The 25,893-nt window shown below is 42.4% G+C and overlaps 1 protein-coding gene and 1 long non-coding RNA gene across 5 annotated transcripts in view; one reads left to right on the forward strand and one right to left on the reverse strand.

Annotated features, from left to right (window-relative positions):
• The window catches only part of LOC144829444 (uncharacterized), a 104,627-nt gene extending 83,456 nt beyond the window's left edge, over positions 1–21,171 (reverse strand). Inside the window, exon 1 of the long non-coding RNA XR_013610670.1 lies at positions 21,049–21,171. This is a non-coding gene — a long non-coding RNA (uncharacterized LOC144829444). The remainder of the gene's footprint in view (positions 1–21,048) is intronic.
• Positions 1–25,893, forward strand: part of ADGRG4 (adhesion G protein-coupled receptor G4) — a 1,842,483-nt gene that overhangs the window by 1,097,630 nt on the left and 718,960 nt on the right. For all 4 annotated transcript variants that reach the window (XM_078688599.1, XM_078688601.1, XM_078688598.1 and 1 more), the window contains exon 13: positions 2,084–2,202. In XM_078688599.1, coding sequence (XP_078544725.1) covers positions 2,084–2,202 — 119 coding nt within the window. The remainder of the gene's footprint in view (positions 1–2,083; positions 2,203–25,893) is intronic.

Here is a 25,893-nt window from a genome sequence, read left to right on the forward strand (position 1 = left end):
TCTTCAGATCATCACCACCACAACAAAATGCAACACAACAAATATGTAAAATAAGGTATGTCATGATACAAACTACACAAATCTGCTTTGAAGAAACACTTGTAAAAGATTGTTTTTTACCAACCACTGCCTTACTTACCACCAAGAAAATGAAACACCCCCTGTCAAAAAGACATGGGGCTACATGTATGAAGCTTAGGGCCAGATATACATTGATTTTTCCAGGTCGTATATGGCCCGATTCTCAGGATCAGGCCGTTTGTTACTGGAATTTTTTTTTATATATATATACCAAACCCTATTTTGCGATTCAGTAATCTACTACCGAACCGCAAAATGGGTTAGCTATACAGTATTAGGAAGGGACATGTTAAAGGCATCCCTTCCTAACAGCCACTCGCAGTTGTATGTGTGATTGTTTGCAACCAAAATCTAATAGCAAGAAATTAGCATTTTACAGCCAATTCAAGTAGGTGGTAACCCATAAACAAACAGGAAGGGGTACCCTAGGTATCCTTTGCCCTTTGTGAATGGGTGTGAACATGTTTTTTAGGCGCAGATAATGGTCCCACAGGCAATTGTCTAATCTAAAAAAAGGAAAACAGTCTGCGTTATTAAAAAAAAAATTACCCTATTTAAAACAAACACAGCCACGGTGGACTGCTGTCCCCAGCAGGTCACAATTCCTGTGTTTTTACCGATTCCCAATGGGTTGCAAATTGCAACCTACATCATGAATTATAATGAGGTAGATCAATTGTGACCCACAGTGTAAAACACACTGTTGTACATAGCTGTTTGTGATTTACTCGTAACGAATCACAAAAGTTTGCGATTAGGTCGAAGGTAACCTAAGTCCATGTACATCTAGCCCTTAGTGTTTGCGATTAACAATTAGCAAATTTTTGTGATTCTCTATTTGGTTAACGCAAACACTATTATACAAATGTGTGTTTGACACTTTCTGCAATTCCCAATGGTTTACAAATAGACCTACCTCATGAATATTAACAGCAGTAGCTGCTCTGCATTGGTAGAGGAGCGTCTCCCCCTTTACCCCTAGCTGCTTTAAAATGACTGGAAAGGAAAAATAAAACAATAATAAACAGGTTTTATTATCGTTTTATTTTTCCTTTCCCAGCCAAGTCTTTGGGAGCAAGGCCAGGGGGATGGCAGTCACTGGTGGGGGAGTGCTTTGCACTGGTATCAGTGCGCATGTGGGTTTGGCCAGCCTCCTCAGGACTACCAAACCAACAAGCGCACTGAAGAGGTCTCCAACCTGAGCTGCGTTGCTGGGTTGGCGACAGCAGGCACAGGCTCCCAGTCTGACTGGGAGCAAAAATTCAGGGCACCCAGGCTAATCCTTATACTGCTCTCATGCATGAGAGCAGCATCAGGTTTGGCTGTAGGAGAGTCTGGGAGCCTGTGCTTGCAGTGGACTGAAGCAGAACAGTGCGATGCAGCTCGCTGCAGGTAAGTTTTTAAACCAAATGCAATTCTGTATTTTATTTGTTGTCCATTGCTCCCCCAACCATGCCCCGCTCTGCCACTCTTCAATGACACCAATGGCTACTGAATGTTTACGAGGTAGTTCTCAGTTTTTGACCCAGTGAGAATTGCAAAAAATCAGAAGGATGGTGACCTGCTTTGGGTCAGCAGACCACCATGTCTGTGATTGCTTTTAATTAAGAATTGTTTTTGAGTGTAAGTATGAAAAGAACGTTACTTATGCACTCAAGACAAAAAAGAAAGACATGGTGTACAATATTTTCAGAGACCAACTATACTTTGATATTTATTTACGTATACAACATATGCATGCTGAGCATACAGTTGGTCAGTTTAATGTGACGGTAGAGATGTACGTCATTTTTGCAAGAATTCTTAACCTGCTAGCTAAGTTAAATAAGTCCGCCTAAGGGATGTATCACTGTGGGCGTTTATTATTCTTCAGATTCCTTCCAAATGTATTACTCTAATGCTTATGACATTCTACTGAGGAAGAAACGTCTTTTATAATAACATAGTACCTGGTAGGACCAATGTTTAGCGACTGAATCTGTCATGTCTTCTTCTTGTTTAGTTCTATTAACATAACAACTGACAAAGAGCAGTGGGGACCTCCAAATCTGAACAAGTGCAAGCTCCATAACAAGCTTCCTGGCACCATTATTGACTTCCGTGATGTGGTCATAACACAAGGTAATTTTCTTTTCTTATGAGGGGTATTTATGAAGTACCGACCTAGGGTGTGGAAGCAAGAAAGTGCCACCCTGTTATGGAGACAGAGCAAGACAATTCATATTCCAGTAGAGCATAGTACAATTACCAATGTCAGAAATATGAGCGGATAGGTCTCTGCAGTGTGTGCATAGGCCTTTGTGCATAGGCCTTTGGGAGCAAGGAGGGGGCTGCACATTTGTAGTTAAATGTCAACTAGGTTACAGTTCAAATCAAATTTTTTAGAGTCGATTGGGGAGGCCGACACGGAGTCAGAATTCAGAGAGATTGTATGTTTCAGAACCATTGAGGGTGGTTCTCAGTTGTGTTTAGAGAAGCTGTCTGTTGAAGAGGTGATTTCAATGTATTTTTTACATTTGAGAAATGTGAGGAGTCGGCATTGTGTATAGGAAGGTATCAAACTTGGACCACAAGAAAGGAATATTTTGCTTCTCCTCCGCTGTTTACTGGTTTCTATCATTAGCCCAGGGATTTGTGACTGCTCGTGGCTCAAGATCTTACATAGATTACAAACTATGCAATGTGTAGCGATAGTTGGTTATCAGGCTTTTAAACAAAACACCTTGAAGCAGAAACCTGCTTTTAGGGGTACTGTCAGGCTCCACTTGAAGGGACTCACTGAACGTCCAAGCATCCCTTATCCTTACATGGATATATTCATTTGGCAACATTAAAACAGTAGGAACTAATAGTGGGTAAGATAAGGATGGTATCTGCACTGTGCTAACTTGGTGCCAACTCAGAAACCAGCTAAGTTCACCCAGAGGGATCTTTGCCTTGAATTGAGGCTGGAATCATAAATTCATTACCGTTTTATTGATGGTGATGCAGATTTTTCCCCACAATAATGACAGAGAGGAGTAGATTCCAAAACCATAAAGGTTTATTAACAGACAGGTAAGGTCAAAATCGCTGATCAAATCAATCAGGGGAAAATAGCAACACAAAAATGATAATCACCAGAATACAGCATGCATGCATGTAGTCTAAGTAGTTCAATTAGTAATGCAAATGTTGCATTGTGAAAGACAGCAAATGCAAATCAAGGCAAACACTTTTTTTCCATAGACTAAACTCCCTAGTTTTAAGCTGAACTTGTGGGCAGGTCAGGAAAATTCAGAAGCAGCAGATGTCCACCAATATAAAATCGAACGAGATCCAGATAAAAGTTCCAGTTTCAATGAGGGGAAATGTACTTGCCCTTGTGTATAATCTCGATGAGCAAAAATATAAGGATCATCTGTCTGCAAAGGTGGGCAGGGGCTAGTGATCTTACTAACTAACAAGCTTCGAACAGTTAAAAGGTAACATTTTACATGCATACTTGATGCATATTACCTCATGGATAATGTAATTCCAAATCCTTTCCCCTGTGACCTTTATGATATCTCACAAAGGAGTATTCACCTCCTCAGTTTCTCATCCACTGCAGGTTTTGAAGTCACTGTCTAAAGTAAATACATGCTTAAATGAGCACACAGTGACTCTGTTATCTGAAACAGAAAAGTGTTATCCACAACAAGCAGAAATACGTTTATTTTAAGATGGCCTGATGGACCCTAGGTCCACTCATGTCAACTTCAAATGCAAGTTAGCTAAATGAAATTAATTGAAATATGTGGTTCATTCTGCTAAACCTTTGTATAAAACTATTTGGTGAAATAATATGCGTAAATAATTAATACATCAGGTGTAAATCAGTATAAATCATGTGTATACCATATAAGCAGTGGTTGTGCATTTTACAGTTTAACATGTTATTGACTGCAAATAAGTAATGATGACACTGTATCATCAGAACTGAACAAAAACCAGGGTAAGTGTATGATAGAAATACTGGACTGGAAGATCCCGTTGATGCTTTTGTCACAGAAACAAGAAAGTAACAGAACATTAGGGACCATGGATTCAACTTGAGATGCACAACCCATGTGACTGATTGGATTTACATATTCAAGAGAAAACAAAGTAGGTGGCAGTTTGAAATCTCACTTGTCTTAGGTAGACATCAAAGAATCCCTGGGGGACAGAGGAATTAAGGGTTCACAAGAACTAGGTGCCAGTGGAACTTATCTAAAACACTGGCAATTTTCCAGGCAAAATACAAATAGTGAGATGGGGCAGCTGACTGAACGAGCTTCGGACTTCTATAACTACCCTGGAACAGCAGTCAAGCTCACCACTGCTGCATCCATCAGAAAATGAGAAGGGAAAGGAGGATGCTGTATCATCAAGGAAGACAATTCTACTCCTAGGAATTAGGAAGCTATTGTTTGAAGTCGGATGGTGAGAGCACTCTGGGCCATTTATTCCAATTGAACTCTAGTTAGTAGACCTTTGTTGTAGCCTGAGAGGAAGAGGGGTTAACAACAATTTCATTAGACCCACACAATAAAAGTCGAAATCAGTAAATAAAAGTGAAATGGTGTATTACAAACTCAAAGCTAGACGAAAATAAATCAATCCCCAGAACATACTATAAAAGTATAAAATTATCAAAGGAAGACCGCAGCATCTTACAATATTTGTCCTCAACAAGAAAGAGCATTTAGGTATCTCAGTTGCAGAGATGCAAACTATAAGGAAAATAATTTGATGGCTGGATGAATTAATTTGATCCTTCTCCTCAAACCTGGAAAGGATTTGCAGCATCTAATAAACCATACACTAACCTATGGATAGGGAAAACCCTATTAAATCAAGGAAGAAAGAAAGGTGTAAGCATCAGAGGTTCTAAAATTAAAGAGTCATGTATAGCATGAAGCTACACAATCAGAGATGTCAATAGAGTTCTGTACCTCTCTAAGTCTAAAAGAAAAATATGCAAAAAAAACAAACTAAAGTTAAATGCCTCAAATGCCTTAAATGACTCAACTGCAAGCTTAAAGCCCACAATCACGCTAACTTAGAATTTCTCTTTAAAACATATTAGTTATACAACCAACATATAATCCAATAAATGAAATCTTTAATAATGAAGCAAGCTATATCATGCTGCACTCTTATCTGTGCACATTTACTAATACATGCACATTTTAAGCAAAAACGACAACTGGTCACAATTTATAAAGATACATCAAATACACATGATTCATTCTCACTAATCCCTCGCGAATGCACTGCATTAAATGCATTTTAGCACACCACCTTACAATCTAAAGCTATAGAAAGTTTATATCAGCAATCCAGATGTCTCTGAAAAAACTTTATTAATGACAAACATATCTATCAAAACGAACAATAGATGCACCTTCTATAACTATGGTGCACAATATCTCTTTAATATCATTGCCCCACACGAGTACATAAGGTACTCCAATCCCCCCTCTGATGGCGCTCAAGCCATCACAGATTGCAATCAGATCATTATTAGATTAGACCAATCAAAACCTAGTAGTCTTGTGCCTCTTTTGCCTAGACTCCTCCAGTCCCTTCAAATCAATATAATATCTGCTCTGACCTTATTCTAACATTTTGTCTCTTTCTCTCACTCCCTGTGTCACTTGTGCATTCTGATATCCATTAAAATCAAATCTAGGAATATCTCAAAAAGGGCAATTATCAAAAGATGTTTCAGAAATAGCACCCAAACTTCCACTACCCGCATTGCCAAACCATCTGCCTATCAAAGCAAACCCATTTCTAATAGCTTCCCAAGCACCTGTTGCTTCCAACTCATTCAAATCCTTTGTCAACCCAGTTATATCCGTAAAATATTTTTCCAAGTCTTCACTTTTGTCCCAAATATAAGTACAGCATTGCTGAACTTTCAAAATCTGACAGACTCCGCGAGCAAAGTGACTAACGCAAATCGGTTCTGCAAGACCATAGACCTTATCGCAATCATCTTAGTATTTACAAGCAACAGAGAGTTTGCGTTACAAGTAGCCAATTTGTACACCATTGTAGATAGATTTCTAATTTTCCTGTCAATCAGAATTACTTCCACAGATGAAATGATGGTACCACAAATATCCCTCCCACTACTTCTGCTGCACTAACACCTTGTTTGGTTCTGGATTTCTTTTCCATACAAGATCAATAAAATGTTCCACATGATAAATCTACCGGACATCAATGCCAAGATAACAGGAACCATGCCATCAATGCAGCAATCTGAAATATGCATTTTGCCCACAAATAAACTAGACTCCAGGAATGATAGATTCCTGTCCCTCCGGGTAAAGAGAATTGTTGCCTCTCATTTCATAAGGATGTTCACATTCACTCTCCCCTAGAGGCAATGAATATATATAACTCCGATTAACATGTATAAAAATCTCCCTTACGTTTCCAATATAAAACTAAGGCAGGTAAATTTCCTTTTCCCTGATGTGCAATTTCTTCATTACTCTACTTGTGATTTTTGAGATCCTTTTCAGTTTCAGATTTTAAGTTTTTCCGTGTATCCACCACCAAATTCGGAAATGTATTTTCTACATCTGACAAGTCAAATTATGTCTGTGTGCATACCCAGTATCTAATGGATTAAGGGATGCAAAATATTTGCCTGCAACCTCTGCACCTTTAAAATAAGGATTCTTATTCAAATGTTTGATATGGGGAACTTGTGGAGGAACTACATCATATTTTCTAAAATAATATTAAAAACTGCCTTCCCCATAAAATAAACTTAGCAAAAGACTACAAGAAATTCCCTATGTCAAAGGGAGTTGATGATATGCAATTCCCTCTGAAAAAGAATCAGGTAACTGAATGCAAACATAACTCCTGGCATTCATCGTAACTATATACTCATAAAGCAATATAAAATAAACATTCAAGTATAAGCCCTTCTTGATACATCTGAATGTAATTTCTTAACTCTCCACAACTACATGTTAGAATGTTGCATGGTAAGGACAACAGTACACCTAGATTATACTGAGCTTTCTGTAGCTGAATATAACCATATACGCACTAAAGCTAATCCTATAACTAAAGCCATAATTGTGTCTACTATGATGTATATACGACTACTAGTATTAGACTCAGCTTCCATTACTTTGGTGGAATCTAAACCTTGGCTGGACTGGAGCAGCTGCAGATAGTTCTATGTCGGTTTCCACCTGTTCAAACAGCAAAAGCAGGTTCAAATGATATGCGTCAAAAATATGTACATAAATCTTTGTAAATTTTCGTTAGCCCTACTCCGTGTTCTTCTAAAACCTTGGGCTACTTAAGTTCATGTGAGCCTCGGGACTCTTCTTTTTGCCCAACAAAGTCTATGTAATGTCCTTGATAATAAACGGTTCCAACTCATTCACTATTAGTCCCACTATGAAATGCTTCACTACATCAACTAGTACCGGATACTTGTTTCCAACCAAAAAGTGAAATTGAGTTTGAGTTTGAGTTTAAAGCATTTGTAGAGCGCACGTACACCTGGCGGTTTCATGGCGCTATGAGGTTCTGAGCCCAAGAGGGTAGGGAGATCGGGGATAATGAGAAGAATGGGGCAGTTATGATAGGAAGGCTTGTGAAAAGAGAAAGGTTTTAAGCGCCTTTCGGAAGTGCAGGTATTGAGTGGAAGATCTGAGGTGGGCAGGGAGGGAGTTCCAAAAGGCAGGGGCAAGTGTGGAGAATTTCATGCCCCCCGACTTTTTACGCTTGAAGCGTGGGACTGCCAACAGCTGTTGGGAAGATGAGCGTAGTTCCCGGACGGGGGCGTATGCTTTGATTTCCGAGGAAATAAAAGCGGGGGCAGTGCTGACCCGGGCTTGAAAAGTGATGCATCCCATCTTGAACTGAGCTCGTTCTCGAATAGGGAGCCAGTGCAAGGACTTAAGGAGAGGCATAACGTGATGGAATTTGGCCAAGTTGTAAACCAGGCGGGCCGCCTGGTTTTGGACCAGCTGTAATCGTCGCATACTGTAGGCGGGCATGCCACAGTATAGAGCATTTCCGTAGTCCAGGCGGGAGATTAGCATCGCCAGGACAATGAGTTTTAGGGCAGAGAAAGAAAAAAAATCGGGAGACTTTGCGGATGGTGCGAAGTGAAAGGAAGGAAGAGGACACCAGAGAGCTGACCTGGGAATACAGGGTGAGTTGGTTATTCAGCTTGGTTCCCAATGTTCTCACAGAGGAAGAAGGAGAGGGGGGGGACCTAGGGAGGGGGGCCAAAAGAGAGAGGTCCAGGGACTGGAGCCATCACCTGTCAGAACCAGCTCAGTTTTGTCTGGATTTAACTTCAGGTGGTTGTAATTCATCCAGTCCCGGATGAAGATCATAATAGACTGGAACATCGCCATGGACTCAGGGGATGGGGACAAGGTGAAAATAAGCTGCAGGTCATCCGCGTAGTTGTAAAAGGTGACTTCCATTTGCTGGAGGGCGAAAATGAGAAGGGCAATGTACAAATTAAATAAAAGGGGGGAGAGGGAGGAGCCCTGGGGGACCCCGCATGGAACTTTCCGGAAATCCGCCGAGAAGTCGCCCAGGCGTACTGCCTGGATGCGGTCCCTCAGGAAGGAGGACAGCCAGACCAAGGCCAAACCTCCGATCCCCGCCGCCCTGACACGAGAGAGTAAGATGGAGTGATCAACCGTGTCAAAGGCGGCGGAGAGGTCGAGGAGGACCAAGGCCTGTGGATGGTTGGTGTCCATACCCTCTCTGAGGTTGTCAAGGACCGATAGCACCACGGACTCCGTAGAGTGTGCGGGGCGGAACCCAGCCTGCCGGGGGGCTAATACCCTGTTCTCCTCCACAAAGGTACTGAGCGTACGGGTAACATGGCGTTCCAGTACCTTCCCTAGGAAGGGCAATAATGAAATAGGGCAGTAGTTGACAAGAGCGGAGGGGTCGGCTCCAGGTTTTTTTAGGATGGGCAAAATGGTGGCTGTTTTTAAGGGTTGAATAACAATGCCCTGGGACAGTGAACTGTTGAGAAGTTTGAGAGGGGGCTGCACACAGGCAGAGTAGATATGTCTAAGGATGTGAGGGGGACAGGGGTCCAGAGGTGAGCCTGATTTAACCATAGGGAGAAGGGAGAGAAAGGCCTCCTCTGTCAAAACGGGGAGAGAGTCGAGGCATGCCTCGACTGACGGACACGGGGGTCGACAAAAGAAGGGGGGGAGGGATGTTTGGTTTGATGTTAGAAATTTTGTCTAGGAAGTAGGTGTTAAGGGAGTCGCATAAATCCTGGGAGGGAGAGGGTTTAAGGGTGGTTCTGTCGGAATAGGCAAGATCGTGTACAATGGAGAAGATTTCTCTAGTCTGGTTTTCGGCAGCCAGAATTTTTGAGGAGAAGTAGGCAGTCTTCGTGGCCAGAATTGCTTTTTTATATTGGGACAGGAGGGCGGAAATTTGGGAAATTGAGCCACATAAAGTGAAATTGAGCCACATATAAGATGAGATATCCCAAGGCACTCAGTCTTCTCAATAAAGGAAATTCAAAGGTAAGATCAAACTGAAGGTTAAGTTCCTGAAGTTTGAATTGAATGTTCACAGTGATCCCAAAATTCCTAGAACTCGTTCTCCCAGCCAATTGTAAAAGCAAATGTTCATTCAGGGGATAGGTACTTTTGACAGGGCACTCTTGCTTGCTTCGACCGTTTGAGTGTCGTCGCTACTCCTGTTTCACTCAGGCCTGGCTCCTCTATATCCTCTGGGTTATTTGGGAGATCACTTTTTGCTTGCCGGACCAGTCTCCCTCTCTCCTGCGTTCTCAGCCAACGTTCTTCTTCTGCCCCCTCACGGTTCTCTAGCACTAAGCCCTTCATCAGGGTCCAAGCCTATCTCTATTATGACCACTGGATTGGCCTCTCCTTCACCAATCTCATCATTCAACTCTCCAGAAACCTTCTCAGGTAGATCAACTGCTCATTCAGTTTCTGACTGTCCCCCAACAGCTTGACTAACCTGCTCCCATGATCGCTCAACCACCAGTGGCTCTTCTGGGAGAGGTGCTGTTATTTTATCAAGGGGACATGGAACATCCGAGTATGGCAGCATGGATTCAATTGGGGAGGCCTCCGCAATTCACAGCAGTTGTAGTTACAAAAATGCCCTGGTATGGCCCTCGCCAGTGATGATGCAAGACTTAAATCATCATGATACACAAAGCGTTTACTGATTTAAGACATGAAAAGCTGAAAGTGCACTTTGCACATGGTAGACGCAGTAGCACATGATACTGAGTCGAGTGTAGTAGAAGCACTGTAAAAGTGTGCTTTAAAATTAAACATGAAGAAACATATATACAAACCAATACTAAAGCATATAAATGAGTTGCACTCATGAGAATACTTATGAAAATGTTGTTTATCGACATTTGCTGATGAAATAATGTGCTATTAAGAAAGTGGCCTACTGTGTCTATTGCTGTCCATTAGAATGCATCATATAGAAAAGCAGGTGCAAAATTGAGATAAAATACTAGCAAGAAATGTGCGATATAAACTGATAATACTAGTGATTCCATGGTTTATAAAAAGTTAAAAATAATTTTTCTTACATGAACTTAGAAATTGTTATACTAAGTTGAAAGAATTGTGGTTATTGGCTATTTTTAACATTAGTTATCTTTATTTGATAATACTTAGTAAAAGTACTACATTATTTACTATGTGGAATGATTTCATTGCCATTTATTAGATATGAATGTAGAGTTAGTTCACTTAAAAGTGACATATGCAAACGTACGTTATTTTTCCCCAGATATGCTTTTTCTCCAAAAGCTGCCATATTCCTAAACCTAATACAATGGTCTGTTGCAGCTTAGTAGATCAAAGATCAAACAAAGCTTTATTCAATTTCTGTTTAGAGAGTCATAAAAGCACATAAAATCACAAATCATTACACAGTAAAAAATAAATATAAGAGACATCGAGTGTAGAATCAATACATTTTAGTCTGCTACCGATCTCATCTAAGACCAATTATTTATAATGATTAAACATCTAGTAGCAATAAATTCGCAAGTCTGAGTCTCTAAAGGACCGGCTCATTGGAGGCTCAAACGTGCAAATTCACTGCTACTAGATGTTTAATCTTTATAAATAATTGGTCTAGGACCACTGTTTTCCATATCAATTATCACCCAGGTCCAAGGACTTTTGTTGGGTTACCTCATTTATTATTATGGTTACCGATCTCATCTAAGACACAAATTCATTGAAGTCTAATTTTCAAGAAAATGAAGTGTTAACATTGTTATAGTTTGCCTGCATTTAAAAACATTTTTAAAAAACATTGATAGTCTCCATACTAAATGTTCATTTTCTAAAAACTGTAATGCTTTAAAAGTAGGGCGACATTGTCTAAGGCCATATGACTTTAAAATTGGTAAAAATCCATTTTTCCTTGGCACATCACAAAATTTACAGAATAAAACAACATGAAGTGTTGATTGTTCTGAATGATGATTGCTGGGGCACAAATGCATAACTTTTGATCAGTCATTCATTCTTGGGAAGCTTGTTAGTCTGTGTAAAAACCCTAGTGTGAATCTGGTAAGTAATAGTCTATCATAACCACCAGGGACGATAATGACCTAAGGTTGAATCCTGAATGTTGTTAAAATCATTTGGTTAGACAGCACTGTAGGCTTTGTTATTTCTACGGATAGCCTAAGTGATTCAAGTACAATTAGACCCTCTTTTTTTAAGTCTTTTCTTGTTATGGTGGTCATGGTACTGGGCTTAGTGTAAAACTCTGGATGGCCCAGCTCGTACATGAAATTCCAGACATACCTTAGCCATGGAATAGTTAATACCCTGTCCAATTTAAAACTATCATTTAAAATATGGTTAAACATAATTTTAGTTGATGACCATATCATATGCCACTATAGAATGGGTACCAATTTCACAAGATCTACAATAAATGGCACACCCATTTTAGAATGACAAACATATGATGAAATGCTGCTTGGGACTGCCAATATATATCTTAAAAATGCATTTTCCACTATTTGCAATGAGTGCGAATCGACATAGTCCCAAACCCCAGCACCATACATAACCGTAGAGGCACACTTGGCCGTATAAATCTGTAAAAGCTCCCTCAGCTGCCTCGTACCCAATTTTCTTCACAAAATTAGCAAGGGCGGCTGTGGCTTTCATAAATATCAATTTTCTGGCTTGCACAGCCTGGGTCCAGGAGCCAATTTGGTCAAAGAGAATGCTCAGATATGAGAATCTTTTTGTGAACTCAACCTTCTGTTTATCAATATACATGTCTCTGCATTTTTGACTGCCAGTACCACACCTCAGCTTAGTAAATGCTGCTGTATTTGTGCAAATTCATGTGAAACATTCAGCATTCCTAAATGTTTCTTTAACGCTCACAGTGAAATGTTCTTGCGGGAACCAGGTTTCCAGTTTCTACCATAAATTGATTCTTTGTATTCCTTTTCCCTGTTGTTAAGCCTATGTGAGCTATGAATTTCTTATTTCTCATGACTAGCATGGGAAACTAGGTGACATTATGTGAATCTGGGCACATGCCAATCGTACAACAGTGTAACAAAGACTTTATAAAAGAAGAAAGCCCTAGGGGGGGGGGGGCGACGCCAGACTGATTTTTCCTACTTTAAGACCAGAACTCTATGCAGATCGATTTTTGATGTTTTGAAACCTATCCTCAAATACTTTTTTCTTCTTTTGGACTGCCTTTGCTGATGCTACAACTGGTAGTTGATGGGCTGAAACCCTTCCTTGTTGAACCATTTAATTTTCTTTATTTTTGTCCCATGCCTATGGACTCCCTTAATAGACTCTAAACTATTTCCATGTGGGTTTTTGAGGTTAAAATGTCACATTATTACTGAACATTCCACATAACTATAATATTACATTAACCTTTGGTTATTTCAGTGAATTTCTAGTTGTGGCCCCCTCCCAGACCCTTATCATGCTCTGGGACCTTATCCCCCAGGACCAAACTGCAGAAAAAAGGAGAGGGAAACATGCATTCCATTCCTGAGCCTCATCAGACCCAAGGTGACCACATCCCCCTGACCCAAACCCTATAACAGAGGGGGGAATGCATGGCCCCACTCTCCAAGCCGTATTAGGCCCTGGGGACCCCACCCCTGGGGCAAAAAGCAATAAAAAGGGGGAAGGGGTGATATTAGACCGCTTCCTTCCTTGGGACCAAGAGCAGGCTGTTTGCCAATGCAGCGGATCGTGGTGGTGAGTTCGGCCTCTGGAGCGCTCACTTCGGCTATGCATCCAAGATGACTACCTGCATTTTCGAAACACTGCTCCCAGCAGGTGGCCAATGTTGAGCGCCTCTGGAACTTCTTAAGACCGAGGCTGCTGGGTCACCCTCCACCTCACAGTGCTGTGGAGACGCTGTCTGCTGCATTGGCCAAGAAGCGCTCATGGTGGTGTCTGCTGCACCCTATTGATATCTTGCTGCCTGAAAACGAGCCACTTCCTTCTTTGTGGCATCCTTGGGCTTCCTTTATGTGGGCCTGCTAAGTAGGTGGTTCTTCCATTATGGCCTCCCAACATCAAATGCTCCCAAAGGTCTCCTCCGCCTCCATTAAAGATGTGCTATCAGCCACAAACAAGAAAAACAAATAAGGCTTGGGTCTACACTACCTGGCCTGGACTGCTTAAATAGAACCAACAAAAAATATTGGCAAGGTAGGTTAATTCTAACCACAAAGTGTAGTGCTACTTACCCAATTAATCTAAGCAGACACACTTATCATTTAGTATTATTTTACTCTTTTTTCATTTTTCAAAAGTTTCATTTATATATGTCAAAAGAATGATACAAAATCAATAAAGAGAAATTCACAAAAAATTCACGTTTCAATACATACATTGGACGACAACTGTGAATGAAACATATTTACATTTGCTCACTATATACATAAAACACAGGCGAAAGTGCCTATTATCAATCAATGTTAACGACACCAGTCCTGATATACAACCTAAAGCAAACCAAGAGGCATTAATTATTTCTGCTAGCCTGCTTGTTAGTACTGGAACAATAGCAAGTAATTGGGTCATGAAACAGGTGAAATAATGTCCACAATCAATAAATCCTGCCAATGCCCTTCCTGAATCTTGTTCCAGTAGTGTGTCAACACGTTTCGAGCCCACGTATTAATGAGGGGCTCTCCTCAGGACCTGGACTGGAGACTGTCCTATACTGTAAAGTGTGAGAGAAAAATGAATAATGTAAAGGCAGCTGATTACCACTCCACCTCTAGTTACCTCCTACAGAACTAAGTGTACCTGAAAGGTCGTTTTCGGTGGGCAACAAGGTTCTTTTGCTGGACACCCCTGGACTGTGTATCTGAAAATATACAACATGATGTGTCAGGACTGCCTGTGTGGAGTGCAGTTTTTTACCAAGCAATAGTCCATACTCGTTATCATCCCTACCTCAGACGAGGGTTCTTTCTCCGTACTTCCTTGCTTGCTTGAAAGTCAGGGGTCAGCACTGTTTGCTCCTCAGCGAGCGGTGGAGAGAAATTCCTCGCGCTTGACAGGAAATGAGTTTCTTTGGGGGCTGTTGGTAAAACAGTAAACCATGCGTTACTACTCGCTCGGTCCACACCAGCTCTGCTCCTTAAATAGCACTCGTGTGTTATATCACTTACATCCGCTCCGATTCCTGCTCTCACATCGCTTCTGTTTTTCGGCGTCTGACGTCAGCGCTGGAGGCTGGGCTCAGCTGATTTTAAAGCGCAAGTGAGACTTGCAGCGCTCGTTGTTCTGTGGCCGGGGCACTTGGTTACTGTAGTTCTTGTTATCGCCACATCAAATTTGCAGATTGTTGTACAGCCAGACAGGAGGTTTGAGAAACAGGTAAACCCTGCAGCATTTACCAACACTGTGACTAATTTATATTACTCAGCTCCGATAGTTCATTCAGGCCGGCATTGGTCGTATCAAATTTCAGAATGAGGAACGCCTCCCTACGTGATAATTGAAGGTCTGGGTCTCCTCCTAATCCATGAGCGATTTTGATAGAGGACAACACCGTCCAATTGAAATCGTTGGGGCCATGCTTTCTTTCCAAGAAATGCGGTACCAAGGGGGCGGATGCAACCTTGTTCTTTATCCTGGATCTATGTTGGATGATCCTTTGTCGCACTTCCTGTGTGGTCTTGCCTATGTATATCAGCTGGCATGGACATCTGATGGCATATATAACATATTTGGATTTGCAGTTTGTGAACACATTCGCAGCATCGGACAACAAATAGTATCAACTCGTCCTTTGGCAAAAAAGACAGTCCAGAGCATAATCCCGGGGGCAGAACCAGTAAAGGGAACATCATAAGTGTGGCACCTGTTCGGTTTGTGACACCACTGAAGAGGGAACACTGTTCAGCAATGGCAAAACATTTTGGCGACACAATGCATCCGCCCCCTTGGTACCGCATTTCTTGGAAAGAAAGCATGGCCCCAACGATTTCAATTGGACGGTGTTGTCCTCTATCAAAATCACTCATGGATTAGGAGGAGACCCAGACCTTCAATTATCACGTAGGGAGGCGTTCCTCATTCTGAAATTTGATACGACCAATGCCGGCCTGAACGAACTATCGGAGCTGAGTAATATAAATTAGTCACAGTGTTGGTAAATGCTGCAGGGTTTACCTGTTTTTCAAACCTCCTGTCTGGCTGTACAACAATCTGCAAATTTGAAGTGGCGATAACAAGAACTACAGTAACCAAGTGCCCCGGCCACAGAACAACGAGCGGTACAAGACTCACTCGCGCTTTAAAATCAGCTGAGCCCGGCCTCCAGCGCTGACATCAGACGCCGAAAAACAGAAGCGATGTGAGAGCCGGAATCGAAGCGGATGTAAGTGATATAACACACGAGTGCGATTTAAGGAGCAGAGCTGGTGCGGACCGAGCGAGTAGTAACGCATGGTTTACTGTTTTACCAACAGCCCCCAAAGAAACTCATTTCCTGTCAAGCGCGAGGAATTTCTCTCCACCGCTCGCTGAGGAGCAAACAGTGCTGACCCCTGACTTTCAAGCAAGCAAGGAAGTACGGAGAAAGAACCCTCGTCTGAGGTAGGGATGATAACGAGTATGGACTATTGCTTGGTAAAAAACTGCACTCCACACAGGCAGTCCTGACACATCATGTTGTATATTTTCAGATACACAGTCCAGGAGTGTCCAGCATAAGAACCTTGTTGCCCACCGAAAACGACCTTTCAGGTACACTTAGTTCTGTAGGAGGTAACTAGAGGTGGAGTGGTAATCAGCTGCCTTTACATTATTCATTTTTCTCTCACACTTTACAGTATAGGACAGTCTCCAGTCCAGGTCCTGAGGAGAGCCCATCATTAATACGTGGGCTCGAAACGCGTTGACACACTACTGGAACAAGATTCAGGAAGGGCATTGGCAGGATTTATTGATTGTGGACATTATTTCACCTGTTTCATGACCCAATTACTTGCTATTGTTCCAGTACAAACAAGCAGGCTAGCAGAAATAATTAATGCCTCTTGGTTTGCTTTAGGTTGTATATCAGGACTGGTGTCGTTAACATTGATTGATAATAGGCACTTTCGCCTGTGTTTTATGTATATAGTGTGCAAATGTAAATATGTTTCATTCACAGTTGTCGTCCAATGTATGTATTGAAACGTGAATTTTTTGTGAATATCTCTTTATTGATTTTGTATCATTCTTTTGACATATATAAATGAAACTTTTGAAAAATGAAAAAAGAGTAAAATAATACTAAATGATAAGTGTGTCTGCTTAGATTAATTGGGTAAGTAGCACTACACTTTGTGGTTAGAATTAACCTACCTTGCCAATATTTCTTGTTGGTTCTATCAGCCACAAAGGCATACAGGGGTGATGGTGCTGCAGGAGCTGTTGATGAGGCGCTGCAGGGGGATGGCGCTTCAGATCTATCTTCCCTGGCAACGAAGGGTGATATCCGGTCTTTTTTTCAAGAGATGAAAAGTGACATCTCAGCCATGACCGTGATGTCACCAGAGCGCTTTTTTTCAAGAGATGAAAAGTGACATCGCAGCCATGACCGTGATGTCACCAGAGCGCTAGGAGAGCTCACCCATATAGTGAAGGGGATTGAATACTGCAAAGACTTGGTGGAAGAGACGGTTGCACCGCAAGATCAGGTGCTGGATGATTGGATAGAGGGTGTCAGTGCTTGAAACCCAACAACAACTTCTGGGAAATGCCCTGGAGGAATATGAGAATCGATGCAGGCGCAATAACATCCGGATCAGAGGTGTGAGAGCCTCTGTGACCAATTCTGAGCTTGACAGCTATGTCCATGGACTCCGAGGGCCGTGAGCTCACCCTTGAACACATCCAACTTGTTTTTTCCAAGTACTACCAGCGGAACCGCTTGGCACCTTATGTGCTCACTAGAGTTCACTTCTACAAGGTCAGGGAGGAAATTCTGAGAGCAGCCCTGAAGATGTAATCCATCACTCTCAGGGATTATAACCTCTCCCTTTTTCAAGATCTCTCCATCCAATCCTTGGCCTAATGCCATGACTTTCAGGATTTTTTGTCTTACCTGCGCAACCAAGCCAATATTGCTAGGGCTTTCCGCTGTGCCTATTCTTTGCCATGGAAAACAAGCAGGTGTATGTGTGCTCCCAAGATGAAGTCTGCTCTCTATTGCGAATGAATGCTCCAGCTGGGGCTGGTGGCACCTGGTCAGCATCCCCTGACTGCCTGTGCCCAGAAAAATGGCAATGGCCACCCTCAAAGGCATCCCGCAAAGCTTCCAAGAAATTCACTCATTGGCGTGACTGGCATGCGGACCAACCTGATAAAGATACTGACTGGACATTTTCCAGACAATTTTTGCCTCTGAGTTCAGCAGCAGGCCCATTGAGACAGCAACTGTGGAGTTGTTTGCTCCCACTGTCTGAAATGTTCCTCCCACAGAGACTAACCCCACAGTGGTATCTCAATTAAATGCCATTCCGAGATCCTGCATTAAGCTACTCTGTCCACAGAGACTTTGGAGCATTACTTTAAGGAAAATGATACAGGGCTGGTATCATGGGCAACCCTATGGGATGAACAAGGGGGGTAGGACACGCACAACCAGTTAATGCAACGATTCTTCAGTTCACTCTGTGTGGCGTGCAGCTGGGGCTTTGCGGTCTGTGCCAAACAGCGTTGCGAACAATGTCAATGATGCAGCCCCTGCATAGGGGTTGTTCCCCAGTGCACAGCGTAGAATAATAAATAAATGTTTAAATCCAATGATAAGGTAAAACAGTCCATCATCATCAAAAGTTTTTTAATGACCACTTCAAGTCAATGATCATTATTGGTTATATCTTGTAATATTCATAAAATAATACAGAGTATCTCTCAATTGTTTTCCCACAGTTGATCAATGATTCCAATGCATTTCGGGCATCGTGTCTGCCCTTCAACAGGGGATGTATTCCCTCTCATGAGATGACATGCCCAAGTTATGTGACTGATCTCAAGCCAATACAATACTTTTGTTTTTTCACAGTAAGCCCTCTCTCTTTCAGCCTCTTCATCACACCTTCCAAGGTCGCACCATGTTCCACTTCATTCTTCCCATAGATCCCATAGATCAGGATATAGTCCTGGAAAAACAAGACATTATCCATAGCACCAAGGACTACATTCATAACCCTTTGGAAACAAGCCGCCGCTGAGGACAGGCAAAGGGCATCCTCCCTCAGAAAACGGTAAGCCCCCAATGGTGTTGCAAAGGAAGTCAGGTGTCTGGAGTCTTTGAGTAAACTGATCTGATAGTAGGCAGGCGAGAGATCCAACACACTGAAAATCTTGGCACCCTTCAACATGCTAATAGACTCCGATATATTGGGAAGAGGCTGATGATCAACCCAAATCCACTTGTTCAACCCACACTAGTCCACCCACATTCTGACATTGACATCACCATCTTTTGGTGCCAAAACAATCAGAGCCAACCATTCTGAGGTTTCTGCTTCTTCAATGACCCCCAAATCCAACAATTTCTTGAGTTCAGCATTTAAGAATTCCATCATCATATTAGGCACCCTTCTCACCTTATGGACACTGGGTACAGCATTTATTTTAAAGATTATGCGATGCTCAAAAACTTTGGGACATTCCAGTGTGTCAGTAAACATGTCAGGAAATTTGGTAAAGTACTCTTCTCCACAACTTACATAATCAACCAGCATAACCTGATCTCTAGGATCGCTAGCACTAGGGTTCAGTATAATACCCAAATCACGTTGGTGCCTCCACCCCAACAGGTTGTCTCCCCTTTCAGCCACATACACTACCCATTGGTGTGTCTGCCTTTAAATTAGATTTTGGCCACAACATAACCAAGCACAATAATCTGCGAACCGTCATAACTGACAGGATTCATATCAGGAGGCATGTTTTTCAACCCCACACTCTCATCCCATTATTTATTACCAATCATGGTGAAAGGTGAACCAGAATCAGCCAACACAACAAAATCATGTCCGTCCACTGCAATATCACATTCTGGCATTATCACATTCCCCACATCAACACCACCATCACCCTCCTTGACATTCAAAATAATGGTGCGCACCATTTCAGATGAGTTCTCAGACGTACGGTTTCTCCCAGAGGATCTACAAACTCAACCATAATGCCCCTTAATACCACATTTCTTGCACACCGACCCTCTAGCATAACAGTTGGGATATTTAGAAAGATGCTAGAAACTTCTGCATTTGAAACACCTCATCTTTAAAATCACGATCCGCACTGCGTTGGCTAGTGTCACGCTCTGGCCGTGTTGAAAGATCCCAGCTAGAGCTGCGCACAGTACGTGCATCTCTTTCAGCCCCTTTACCCTTATTATTGGAAGAGACCTTCGCAACATTGTCGCAAGATGCCAGACAAGGGTTGGAGTCCAGTAAGGCATGAACATCACCCTGACCATCCTTTTCCTCACGGTTCTTCCTCATTTCCTTTACCCACGTAGATGTGTTTTCCATTCCTGCAACAATAGCTATGGCTTCAGACAAAGATGGATTCTTGGATTACAACTTTTCTTGTACTCTGGTGCTGCTGGTGCACCTCACCAACTGATCCCTCACCATGGAATCAGATAACTCACCAAACTCACAAGTCAGGGCAAGAGTTTTTATAGAGGCAACATAACTTCCCACACGCTCAACTGGCCCTTGACCCCTGGTGAAAAAGCTGTGTTGTTCAAGAACTAAATTGATACAGGGACCAAAATACCTCTCCAACATTGTTACTGGCATCTTATAAACATCTGTAGGCTCCCCATCACCATTGCCAACTGGGATTAAGTCCATGCTGTCACACATATTTCTCCCTTCTACACCTAGATTGTGCAAAAGTATAGCTTGTATCCTAAAAGCAGATCATTATCCCCCTCCAATAGCCACTATGTATGAGTCGAAAAAATTCCTCCATCTCTTCCATGGGAGAACAGGATCTCCCTTCTCTGATAAACATGCAGGAGAATGTGACATGCTAGTAGAAGTTGCCATGGTGCTATATGTAGAACACTATACAGAATATACACACTAGAAACACCTTGTCGTTGTGATAAAAACGCAAGTAAATGTCCCTTAAAAATTGTTGGTAGAAATGCTTGTTGTCTCATACAGTACCTAGCCTCAGCGCAAGGAAAAGGCTGAACCTTGACCAAATCCTCAAACAACAGAGCAGGGTTGTGTGCCTTATAATTGTACATTGGAAGTCTTTAGGCACTAATAACTGTCGAGTTACACAATACTCAGTCACAATGCCATTAAACATGTGGGGCATCCATGGATAAAATCCAAATGACACAAACTAAATAAAATAACGAAATGTCCCTGCCTACTCTCACCTTAAGGTAGTTTAAATGAAGTGGAGTCAACTTGCAGAAGAATCGGAGTCCATTTGTGGAAACCTCCAATGTCGGGAAACAATGACGAGGTGCGTTGGTGGAAGATACTACTTCCAAGATGGCCGCATGCTGCGTAGACAATGGCGTGATTACGTGCACGTCGGCATGCGGCGTGCGTCCAGTGATTCACAGTAAGAATTCCAAAGCAAGGCGTGAGCTATCGGAGGAGGCTCGCGGTATGGCAGTTGGTAAGGTGAGCCTCGCGCCGGTCTAACGGTTCCCGCACAACAAAAACTCACGGTTTTCTTTCCTCAATTCAGCCTCAAATCCAGCCACAGTAAGGGAATGCACACAGAAGAGTCCAAAGCTCCGTATCCAAATCACTCCAAACCAGTCCAAATATTGTAAGCAGCGTGGTTAAATCTTCATTAGACATGGGTACACACAAGTAGGAAGGCAGGGGAGTCGGTGGTAGCGTTGCCTGTCCCCAATCAGGAAAGAAACCATAGTGGCCAGTATTAAATGCAAAGAGCCTTTCTTTGATGAAGAAAGAGAAGTTTATTCCAGCGTACAAAACCACCGACTAGTCAGCAGGTCGCACAAGCACAAAATGACTTATCCATGACATTCTCATGGATCACTACATTCTATGGCATGAGCCAGAATGACACAAGTGTTAGAGAAGATAATTGCAACACAATGCTTCCACTAGACCTCTTTGGGTGAATTCCTGCCTAACACACAACTACACTGGGCAAATTCACTCATAGTGAAGCCAAGGGTAGTATAGTGAAGACACTTCTATAACATCTTTTTGCACAGGGGTCCACTAAGTAGGGCCTTACCCACTGGCGTAATGAAACTTGAGGGGTCCTCCCTGCAAGGTACGTGGAGGGTCCCCCTCCGGGCTCAGTCAGGTGCTCTCCGGCCAGTGTGCTGTGCTGAGGGGCCCCCTGGAGGTTGAGGGCTCCCCCCTGCACCGTGGGGGTTGCGGGGGCGTGTGTTACGCCTCTGGCCTTACCCTCCTGTACTTGGCCTTCTGTGATTCATTTCACCCACATCGACATTCATATCAGTTACAGAGGGATGAAGATTTGGGCACTACTATCTTCGATGAGAGGCCAAGACTTCTGTATGTCTGCAACATAAGGACAATTCTTACAAACTCTTTACAAGATGGTATTTTACACCAGTTCAATTGCATGCCGTGATGGTAACTCCTGACCTATATTGGTGGGGCGGTGACTCTAAATGCACTTATTTGCACATGTGGCTGAATTGTGTAAATGTCAAATGCTTTTGGGCTAAGGTGTTCTTATTGATCTCCCAGGTCTGTTCGGTGACCCTGCCGGTGGACCCCTTGGTGCATTTATTGGTAGTGATGGGAAGGACTCTACCTATCTATACACAAATCCCCAGGGCAAACTGCTCGCTTTCTTCCTACTGGAAGCTAGGCTTACAATAGTTCTCACTTGGAGGGGGCCTCCTCCTGCCACGTGTGGTGGACTAAAGCATGGCACATCTATGACATGGAACAATTAACTGCTTTGGTTGCAGATATGATGTCTAAATTTGAAAGCATCTGATCACCCTTTAGAACGTATGTCAAGAGAGACATAGCAAATGTAAACCCTGCCATTACTGCATCCCTTATCCTGTAATTAGTTCATATGGAGGGCCTTTCGTCATCCGATGGCAAACTGGAGCAAGAAGGCTGACGGGTAGCCACAACCAATCCTTGGCACCAATGTTACGGAGTAATGATGACCTATTGGCCTGAGGGACCCCTTCATGTCCAGATTGATTGTTATGCATTGCTCCTTGTGCTACTGTGGCGCTGTTACTCATTGGTGTTGCTATTATCCTTGACTTCCCTTCTCTATACCCCATCCTTCCATTTCCCCACCCAGTTTCTTTGTTATGTCTATATTTAAAAAAAAGCAACAAACCATAATAATAATAGTGCAATTTGTAGAGCACTTGGTTACAACGGTGTGGCCCAGCACTAGGACCTAGATTTAGATGAGGAGAGAACACAGGAAACACACAACTGATAGGGTTTAGTGCGGATTGCGAAAAAGCCACATTTTCACTTTGCTCCTGAAATCTTTTTCTGAAGGACACTCTCTAAGAGCATAAGGGAGAGAGTTCTACATTCTCGCAGCCAAAAAGGAGAAGGCACCAGCTGCAATTCTGGCTTTCCTGATCATAGGAACATTAGCAAGCTTGGCCTCAGATGAGCTAAGATCACGACCTGGGATGTATGCTTGTATCATAGGAGGCAAATAACTAGGGCTTTGCTTGTTGAGTATGCAACAGCAAAAACACAAGTCTTTAAACCTAATTCTTTGGACACTGGGCACCAGTGCAACTGATTGAGAGCACCTGATGCTGAAGATCTTTTGTCGAGATTTAGTACAAGTCTCGATGCAGCGTTTTTAACTCGCTGCAGCGAATTGATACTCCCTTTAGTGGCTCTGAGATACAGGATATTTCCATAGTCGAGTTGGGAGGTAATAAGAGCATATACAATAGTTTTCCGGGATTTGATAGGAATTATATCTAAGATTATCCTTAGGGATTTAAGAATGCCAAAACACTTCCCCGCAATCATACTAATTTGGTCTTCGAAGGAGAGTTTCGAATCAAACCAGACTCCTACGTTCTTCACTTTCTGTTTGGGTTCCAGTGATTCGCCCAAGGCTGCAGGCCACCAGACAGACATCCAGTTCGAAGGAGTCTGTACTACTGACAGGAGTCCAGGTTTGTTCACATTCAGCTATTAGTCATCCATTTGGCAACTTCAACCAGGCAGGATTTAAAATGCTCTGCTGAGATGGTGTTCACTATAAGTTAGGTGTCGTCGGCATACAACACCACCTAAATGTTATATTTATCAATGATAGTTGCAAGGGGTCTCATATAAACATTAAACAATGTAGGGCTCAGAATTGTGTCCTGGGGGACTCCTCTAGGTGAGGTTCACTATAAGTTGGGTGTGGTTGGCATACACCACCACCTGAACGTTATATTTATTAATGATAGCTGCAAGGGGTCTCATATAAACATGGGGGACTCCTCTAGGTGAGGTAAAGCTTTTGACATACATGCCTTTAGGGTGACTTGAAAGGTTTGATCCTGAAGAAAGGGTATAAGCCATTTAAGTGCTTTATCACTTATCCCACATTCCTGGAGACTATGAGTGAGGATCTTGTAGGATATGGTGTCAAAGGCAGTGCTTAGGTCATGCAATAAAAGGGCAGAGGTCTGGCCTTTTTCAGTGTTCTGTCTGAGAACTTCCTCCGACAGGAGGAGATCTGACTCAGTGGAGTATTGCACCTTGAAACCTGATTGAGAGGGATGTAATGTCCATTTTGATTCCATGAAAGCTGTTAAACAGCTGTTAACATGTTTCTCAAGTATCTTCACCCAAAACGGCACCAGGGATATAGACCCGAGATTCTCTAAGACAGATGGTTCCAGAGAAAGATTTTTCCTGATAGGAATTAGCATAGCATGTTTCCATAAATTTGGCACTAAACATAAATTGCTCTATTTTGTGATAAGTTCATGTAAGTGGGGGAGAATCACAGTAATCCCTAAGTGCAAGATTTTAGGCGGGCTCGGTCAAGAGGTGAGCCTAACTCGATGGTCAGGAAGAGGATATTCAATTCCTCCATGGAGGGGATGTTATGATGTATCAAATCGCCTGCCTTTTCACTGATTGCTGGATGATTTTCCTTCTGTACTGTCTCAGGAAAATCTTCATAGATTTGAGTGACTTTGGCAAAAAAAAAGGTCGCTGTATTTGTTTGTATTCTGGGGAAGGCATAACAGCAGTAGAAACTTGTTCAGGAGATGTGAGAGTTTTCAATAAAGAAAATAATGATTTAGTGGGGTTGCTGGCTAAATCAATTTTCTGAGCGTAATATTCTTTGTGTCACTCCAATGAGCTTGTGATATTGTTTCAGGGTTTCCTTTAGGCGAACGGCTCTAGTTGTATTATACTCTTTCCTCCATTTATGTTTGAGGTGTTTACAGAGTTTTTGGTAGTTGCTACTTGATCATTGTACTGGGAGGCAGAAGGCAAGGATCTAAAGTTGCTTCTAGATGATAGCCCTTGAAAGCCATGATTCAAAGTTGGGAGTAACAGCGTTCAGATCATTTTCCCTCTCAATGTCTTGGTCTACAGCCATTAAAGTGGTAGTAAAGTTGTCAGGAGTAACTCTGGCCCATTTTCTTTGTAATGTAGGAGGAGCTGTATAAATCGAAGGGGAGATACTTAGAGGAAAAAGAAAAGGGGCCAAGAAATGGTTGGTCCAAGTTAATCTAATAGGGGCTGCAGTTTGAATAGAGGGGCCATTTGAAAAAATGGGATCAAGCGTATGACCTTTTTAATGAGTGGGTTCGGACACTAATTGTGATAGCTGCAGAGTTCCAAGATCTCTAATTAGAGAGGAGGCTGCCTGGCAGTCTGCCAACTCTAAGTGTAGTTTAAGGTCTCCAAATATAATCAGTTTATAATGCCACACGGCTAGTAGAGAGATAAACTCAGCTAAATGTAATATAAAGTTAGTGACCAGTCCTGGGGTTGATAAATCTGGAGTCCAACTAAGGAGGTGTTACTAAATAGATTTATGGAGAATTGTGCTGCCTCACAGTCAGGTAGCTGAATCCCTTTAAGAGTGAAGTTCCATAAACGTTTAGATAGCACCTCAATGCCTCACACCCACTGATGAGGGTGGTCACATCTTGCGATTCAATAACAGTGGGGTAGGACATCGAGAATATCTGGCATGGAATTCTCGGAAAGCCAGGTTTCGCTTAGAAAGAGTGCATCTGGGG

This window comes from Lissotriton helveticus, chromosome 4_1 (genome assembly GCF_964261635.1).
Source record: "Lissotriton helveticus chromosome 4_1, aLisHel1.1, whole genome shotgun sequence".
Lineage (NCBI taxonomy): Eukaryota > Metazoa > Chordata > Amphibia > Caudata > Salamandridae > Lissotriton > Lissotriton helveticus.